Raw genomic sequence first — 8,671 nt, 5'->3', positions numbered from 1 at the left:
CGTTCGACACGATTTAAATGTAATACAATAGCTTTGAAAATAAAGTGGCAAATGTATTTCAAAAATTTTTTTTTTGTTTTGTTTGTTTTTTAAGTTACGTTTTAAGTTACACACACTATTTTTTATTTACTTTTTATCCTACTCTACTATTGTTAACTGAGTACTAAATAAGGACAGAACACTATTGTTGGCTACAGTATTTTTTAATCCGTTGGGAATAGGCGCTGCATGCTGAGATACAGGTTTCACCTAGTTCGGCTGCAGGGGCTTATGAAATTTACTTATAAATGTATATTTAGCCTAAGAAATGTAATGCACTGTACCTATTTTTTGTGGAAAATAAACGTTATTATTATAAGTGGAGAAATATATATTTCAGCCGAGCCTCGGCCTCTCGGCGCTAGATGGCGCTTCTACGTCACTTCATTTTGACATTTCTCTTTTTATGCTCTCTCTGGCTAACCTCTTCGCCGCGCACCACGCCCTTCGGTTACCCACACGTAAAGCCTTTTAATTACGAAACGATCGAGGTGCTTTATGTTTTCCCACTCTCCCCGTCTTGTATAATAAAAGTGTGCTTTGCGTACGGAACCCAAAAAATAAATGTCCAGCCGTGCGAAACCTGGAACGGGCCGTTAGTATAGTATATTTGTAAAAGACTCACCTGTCGACTGGAGGGGGGTAAAGGTGCCATCATATGCGGATGCGGCGGCATGGGGGGGCCGTGTGGACCGTGCGGGTGAAAGGGGGAGCCTGGCGGGGCGAAGCCTCCAGGGAAGTGGCCCTGCGAGGGCGGAGGGCCCGCGGGGAAGCCGCCGCCGGAGCCCGGCCGCGCCGAGGGGGACCCGAATGGGCCTGGCGCTGCATACGGGGGCCCCCCGAAGCCCGGCCCTGGGCCTGGCGTGGAGGGCGCTGGTGATGCTGCGAATGCCGGGCCTGCGAGGACATTCAATTGTGAGAATGACAGCAGGACAGATATATATTATATAATACATAGTGCGAAAGAGACGAGAGATATGTTAGCCCTAGTGTTATCCCGTTTTTCACAGGGTCAGCTCACCTAACCGGTTTTTGATGGTGATTTGACAGGTCCAGTTTTTTACAGAAGCGACTGCCTGTCTGGCCTTCCAACCCGCGAAGGGAAAACCAGCCTTTCCTTCCTTTCATTTCCTCACGATGTTTTCCTTCACCGCTGAGCACGTGATAATCATTTACGATCTGAACATGAATTCGTAAACAAATTCTACAACCACTGGTTTAGGGCGTTGCTAGATTCGAACCTGCGATCTCAAAGTGGCTTCACTTTACTTCAGGGCTTACTCGATTCTCTCTCTCTTTATTTAATAGCTGCGCTCTTGTCGGTGGAGTAATCGCCGTTCCTCTCTACTTCCCGCCAAAACCTTCACCTCCCGATACGACACGACCTGCACCTTTTCTTTTATTTGTTTCATAAATGTTCTCCTAGGTCTACCCCTTCCTCTCTTCCCTTCAATTTTTACGACCTCCGTGGTCCAGTGGTTGAGCGTAGTGCTCACGATCCGGAGGTCCCGGGTTCGAATCCCGGTGGGGACAAATCACAAAAATCACTTTGTGATCCCTAGTTTGGTTAGGACATTCCAGGCTGATCACCTGATTGTCCAAAACGTAAGATGATCCGTGTTTCGGAAGGCACGTTAAGCCGTTGGTCCCGGTTATTACTTACTGATGTAAGTTAGTAGTCGTTACATGAGTCATGTCAGGTGCCTTTGGCGGCTCAATAATAACCCTGACACCAAGGTTGATGGGGTTGGTAATCCACCACAAAATCCACACGATAGAAGAAGAATTTTTACTCACTCTTCTTCTTACTCGATTATAATCCATTAATCTGGAAGTCGTTGTAGACTTTTGCAAGATGAGACAGGTGACATTCGAACGTGAGCGTTTTGAATGGCAGTCAGCAGTCCTCGTGATGATGGATAGGTTTACTCACCTGCGGGTGAGCCGGCGGGCGGCGCGAACGACGGGAAGGGGGGCTCCGCGGTGCCCGTCTTCCAAGCGGGCGGCACTCCGGCCCCGCCCTCGTCGAGCGCCGGCACTCGCCGTTGCAGGCCCACTGACATCTGCAAGAGACCGTGGGTTATTGGCTGGACAATACCCTCGTGTGGCTTACGAGGAGTATCAGAATTGACATTCAGAATTTGCCTTTCAACTGTTTCAAGACAGTAGTCAAACAGAAACTTTGCAAAAAAGGTTAAAATAAGGTTAGTGATTATTTAGAAGATATGAATGCATGGGATTAACTGTCTGAATATCAGTATATTAGGCAGCTAAATTACTCAATTGTATATAACAATATTTTATGTTTATTTTTAAAAGAACGTCTAGGGCCCTGTGCCGAGGTTTTTCTTGCAGCTTCTTTTCCCCGGCTATACAGGTTGTGAGAAGCTGCAGTAGTTTTAGCTGCAGTAAAACAATTCATCAAGAATTTGCGCATATAAAGGTATTTGCGCAATGCAAACAAATGACAAATAGTAATATTGCTTTCTTAATTATTGCTTTCTGATGTAAGCAAGTAGTCGTTACATGAGCCATGTCAGGGTCCTTTGGCGGCTATTGAGCCAGGGTTACTATTGACAGGGTTACTATTGAGTAACCCTGACACCAGGTTTGATGGGGTTGGTAATCCGCCTCACAAGCCACACGATAGAAGACTGCTTTCTTGGATGAATTGCTTAGATGTGGCCATTTTAACCCCCAAGAACTCAGTTCGCGAGTTTGTGTACAGCAGACAATGATGCGCGGCATAGTTCATGGCTTAAAGAACACGCGATACCATCACGCGACACGCCTTCAAGGTCTGGTAGCGAAAACTGGATTTTATAATTCTAAATCTAATCCTTGAAACCGCGTTCAAGCGGTCAGAACGAAGGTCTCCCGATCCGGAGGTCCCGGATTTCGCATAGGAGACCAATCATCACAAAAAATCAGTCTGTGATCGCTATGGTTAAGACATTACTGGCTGATCACCCGATTGTCCGAAAGTAAGATGATCCGTGCTTCGGAAGGCACGTTAAGTCGTTGGGTCCGGTTACTACTTACTGATGTAAGTAAGTAGTCGTTACACGAGCCATGTCAGGGGCTTTTGGCGGCTCGATAGTAACCCTGACACCAGGCTTGATGGGGTCGGTCGGCAACAGCAACACATCTTTTAAATTAATGTAGGTGTACATTACAAGTTATTTGATAACTAGAGGAACACATTTAATACCAGGTATTTTTATCATTTAGGTAATCATTAATCTTATAATAAGCTTTTTTACATAAAGTAAGTTTCACATGAGCTTTGACAAATTCAAAATATTATTTGGTATTTTATTGTAAAAACGTATACATAACCCCATAAAAATTAATTTAATTTATTTAATCTTGAATTTTGAATAGCAATTTTATTTGAGCTTTAAATTAATAATCTGACAAATTCAAAATATTATCTGGTATTTTATTGTAAAAAGGTATACATAACCCCAAAAAAATGAATTTAATTTACAATCTAAAATTTTGAATAGCAATTTTATTTTTCTGATGTCCTGACAGAAAACCTGCTCCCCTTATGTTTTTGAGGTTTTTAACCGTTCTTTTTGGCACTTCAAATAATATTTAGTGGATCGCAAAAAAAAATGAAACACAACAAATTATTATGTAGTAATATTCATTAAAATTTATTAAAAACTGTAAAATAATAACGAAACGAACGCTACGTTTGTTCGTTATCTGTGGTTTGATTCTTTATCTTAAATGGCAAGGGTTATTGGTGTTACTCAGCCACAATGATGTTTGAGATAAAAAAAAATGTTTTAAAGTAAAACAATTTCATGCATTAAGGTAAATTGGTTCGATGGTATTTTTTCCGTTTTATTAGTTTTTTTTTAATTTAAAATCGAGCCATGGTTCAGTACGATCTACTATGGATCGGCGTGGGTGTATGAAACGATTGACGCATGTGGAGGAAGCAAGAGAAGTGTGTCAGGATCGAAGCAAATGGAATTGGGCCGTGTACTCGGTTCCAGATAAATTATGAAATTATGTTTACTAAATAAAGACAGATCTAAAACTAACGAAAAACATTTTCTTTTTTGTATTTAAACTTAATTATGATTTTTTTGTTACATGGAACAGATTAAAAAGGTTAACGTCGTGGCTTATAGGGAAGTCAAGGAATTAGCCTTTGATAGACTGGAATGTAAAATGCTACACCGACAAGAGCGTGGCTCTTAAATTGATGATGATGAATTTAAATCAAGAAAAACGTAATTTTAATAAGACATTTCATCACCTTTTTCAATGACGTCACAGTGTGCTTTTACAAACAAATTCCATAGTAATTTCGTGTTTTGACGTTTAGTAAAAGTAACTGATTTGACTAGTTGGAAACTAGCCTATTTCACAGTCTCTGCTTACCCCGGTAGGGAATAGGCGTGAGTTTATGTATGTATTGTATTATTCAAAGAATTCATATTAGTATAAGTACACCATTGCTAGATGGAATAAAAAAAAACATTTAGATGTAAATAATTCCGGACACATTGCAGAAATCGTCGACATTACTTATTGTAGACTACTTGGCCGGACAAATGGGGAAAGCTAAGGGGTTGTCTTAGAGGTTTATGTTTTGAGAGAATCGGCCTTGAGAGGGTCGATCGCGGAGGGAAAACGTCGACCACGCCGGCGGGGTCGGTATCGCGAACCTGAAGAGTTGTCACGAGCTGATTGGCCGCCTCTATAGCTAGAGAAATCGAGTAAAATTCGGTAATTTGTTGTTCCGTCATAAAAAAATGTATTTGCAATTACAATTTTAGAGTTACGTCTACCTCAGCCCCCTTGGACATAGTTTAACTCTTCAATCGTATGGCGTCAGACGTATGGTCACGAGCATTATATGTATACACTTTGGTACCATGTCACATTAACTTTTTTGACAAATTGAACTGTAAGTCTCACTAAATGTCAAATATGTTAGAGCGACAGAGTCTTAAAGTGGGTACATTATATTGCTCATGACTGTACACACAGATATGATATTTGAGCCACTTAGTCTATCTTTTATATTTCGGTTAATAAGCCTAGCTACCCAAGGGAAACACCAAAAAGACTTTATTCATTTAAAAACCCAAGTGAAAGCAAAAAGTTTTTAATTGTTTGTTTTTTAAATGAATAAAGTATTTTTGGTGTGTTTCCCAGTGGCTCAAACAGAGAGATTGAAAACTGAAGACAAGGCACTGGCCTTAATTAGATATTGAAAACTGAAGACAAGGCCTATTTTGATCGTGATTTCTGTATATTTAATTACTAGGCTGCATGGTCCTGAGATCTTTGCCTGCCTTATATAAGGCGAATTTAAACAACAAACAATCATCGCACGTGTACGATAACGTCAATGGCCCCGATTCCTGCAGACACCTCCTAATTTTACTTTAAGTTATACCCGTCATTTTCTTATCCGCCGAAAAGGAAAGAGACGAATGATTGACAGCCCTTAATTATAGAAAGAATTAGTAAATTAATGAATGACCCGGGCGAATCAAAAAGGTATCTCGCTGATATGCATACTGTTTGAAATGTGCTGTCAACTTAACTCTGTCGGGTTATTAGCCAATGTAATGTTTTTATAGGGTTGTTTTCGATTTGTGCTTAAAATTTACGTGTGTTCCATTTTCATGCTTGTCGATTACCCGTCCCTTTCCTTTTCGGCGGATAAGAAAATGACAGGTATAACTTCAAATAAAATTAGATGGTGTCTACAGGAGTTAGCATCATTGTCTGGTGTCTGTGTTGTTTGTGAGAGAAGTGTCCAAGGTGCCTACGTGATTACTCTATCCGCCCCAGAAAGAGAAACAGCGTGAAGCCCAAGTTGATTGACATGGTCTAACGGACTGTTCTCACCAGCTTCGAAATGTAACGAGCGAGTCATTTTACAATCACTCTCCGGGTCAATGACCTACTGCGAGCAGAAATACCATTCTTTAACTTAACTCTGTGGTATACAACTTTGGTAGTAAGCTAGATAGATAGATATCCGGAGGTCCCCGGTTCGAATCCCGGTGGGGCAAATTACAAAAATCACTTTGTGATCCCCAGTTTGGTTAGGACATTGCAGGCTGATCGCCTGATGGTCCAGAAGTAAGATGATCCGTGCTTCGGAAGGCACGTAGACCGTTGGTCCCGGTTACTACTTACTGATGTACGGTCACGAGCATTAATATGTATACACTTTGGTACCATGTCACATTAACTTTTTTGACAAATTGAACTGTAAGTCTCACTAAATGACAATATGTTAGTGCGACAGAGTCCTAAAGTGGGTACATTATATTGCTCATGACTGTAAGTACGTAGTCGTTACTTTGAGTCACGTCAGGGGCCTTTGGCGGCTCAATAATAATCCTGACACCAGAGTGGATGAGGTTGGTCATCCACCTCTGAACCCATACGATAAGAAGAAGACCCTAGCATTATACCGTTTTTCACAGGGTCCGCTTACCTAACCTGAAGATTGGACAGGTCCGGTTTTTTTACAGAAGCGACCGCCTGTCTGACCTTCCATATTGCGAAGGGAAACCAGCTCAATACTAAACGCATTTCTCGGGAATGTGGGTAACATAACATACATAAACAGCCTATATACGCCCCACTGCTGGGCACAGGCCTCCCCTCAATCAACCGGAGGGGGTATGGAGCATATTCCACTACGCTGCTCCACTGCGGGTTGGTGGAGGTGTTTTTACACCGATAATTTCTGGCCGTCGCGAGATTGATATTTCCAATCCCGCAGAATCTCGAGTCGGGATTGCGTTCCCTATTCGGGACTATGGAGTCCCGGACTTTTGGAAGGCGTGGGGCCGAAGCCAAAGTAGAGGCCCGGGACTTAGATTAGAGGCCTGTGCCTAGCAGTGGGACGTATATAGGCTGTTATGTAAAGCATGGTATAAGAAAACTAGAGGCCTGTTTAATAAAACTTACAATTGTAAATTACAATGACAATTTAATGTACATTGCCGACTGTGTGATCACGAATATTTTGCAGTTTCATATTAGCTACGTAAAGAACATCAAATTGTCGTTGTAATTTACAATTGTAAGTTTTATTAAACAGGCCCCAGGTCTGCTCAAAAGTGACAGCTAACATTTCAAGGTTACCCCAGCTGACGTCATCCGAACCTGCGTTGCCATTCGTAAAATATAAATTACCCACGTCCAATGTTTTTAATTTACTTTACAAGGTAATTTTGTACTTCTAGTAAAAGATTTACGTACAGTTGTAATGTTTTTTATATATGTGAGAAGTCATAATCATCATCACCAGCCAGCCCATAAACGTCTCCACTGCTGGGGCACGGGCCTTCCTATGGATGGTTAGGGAGATCGGGCCGTGAACCACCACGCGGGCCCAGTGCGGATTGGTAGTTATTAACGACTGCTAACGCAGCCGAGACCAACGGCTTAACGTGCCTTCCGAAGCACGGAGGAGCTCGAGATGAAAACTTTTTTGTGGCCACCCATCCTATGACCGGCCTTTGCGAAAGTTGCTTAACTTCAACAATCGCAGACCGAGCGCGTTCACCGCTGCGCCACCGAGCTTCTCATGTGACAAGTAATAGTAATTAAATACATTAGTCAGTAATTCTATTAATTTTCAATGATAAAATTTGCGTCCTTGGAATGTTGGAGATACCAATTGAATGGTAACACTTACGTCATCAATGGGCTAGCAATGGCGGCTTGTCATAGGATTGAGCATACCTGGTCTTCTTAAACCATGATATAAAGTATAAATTCAATGGCCCCGATTCCTGCAGACACCGCCTAATTTTATTTTAGTTATATCCGTCATTTTCGTATCCGTCGAAAAGGAAAGGGACGGATGATACACAGCTCTTAATTTTAGGAAGAATGAGTAAATTAATGTGTCGGGTTATTGACTGACGTAAAATTTTTAGACGGTTGGTTTAGATTTGTGCTTAAAATTGACGTGTGTTCCATAAATTTTATGCTTGTCGATTACCCGTCCCCTTTCCTTTTCGGCGGATAAGAAAAGGACAGATATAACTTAAAATAAAATTAGATGGTATTTACAGGAATTAGCACCATTGTATCTGTAACGTACTGCATTATCTGTACAATACGTTATTGTGATAAGCATTCGTCTGGTTGGAAGCGACCTTTACACTGTTATTATTTGACTGCAGTGGGGAACTAGATAGTACTAGTTAGTACGTAGTACGTATTTTTAAAACGTAATAATGTCACCCTTGCTGTGTTCATTAGGTAAGCAAAACTGTTTAAAGAAATGTGCCCAAATCTTAATCTGGAGCCTACTTCACCACGCTGCTCCACTGCGGATTGGTGGAGATGTTTTTTCCTAACCAAACTAGGGATCACGAAGTGATTTTTGTGATGTGTCCCCACCGGGATCGAACCCGGATTCTTGGGATCGTGAGCCCAACGCTCAACCACTGGACCACAGAGGTTTCAAGTCATCTTATAATTATACCGCACAGGCCTCCCCTCAATCAACCGGAGGGGTATGGAGCATACTCCACCACGCTGCTCCACTGCGGGTTGGTGGAGGTGTTTTTTGCGGCTAATAGCCGGGACCAACGGCTTAACGTGCCTTCCGAAGCACGGAATCATC

At 41.8% G+C, this 8,671-nt stretch overlaps 1 protein-coding gene across 1 annotated transcript; it reads right to left on the bottom strand.

Annotated features, from left to right (window-relative positions):
• Window positions 1-249: 249 nt before the first annotated feature.
• On the bottom strand, window positions 250-2,102 carry LOC126378719 (basic proline-rich protein-like). Its single transcript, XM_050027099.1, has 3 exons — window positions 1,973-2,102; window positions 665-936; window positions 250-258 (listed from the first exon to the last, which is right to left on the bottom strand). The coding sequence occupies exons 1-3, from the start codon at window positions 2,100-2,102 to the stop codon at window positions 250-252; spliced, it is 411 nt and encodes a 136-aa protein (XP_049883056.1).
• Window positions 2,103-8,671: the final 6,569 nt, after the last annotated feature.

This window comes from Pectinophora gossypiella, chromosome 27 (genome assembly GCF_024362695.1).
Source record: "Pectinophora gossypiella chromosome 27, ilPecGoss1.1, whole genome shotgun sequence".
NCBI classification, from domain to species: Eukaryota; Metazoa; Arthropoda; class Insecta; order Lepidoptera; family Gelechiidae; genus Pectinophora; species Pectinophora gossypiella.
Note: the sequence above shows the minus strand (reverse complement) of the source record. Positions and strands in the feature narration are given on the sequence as shown.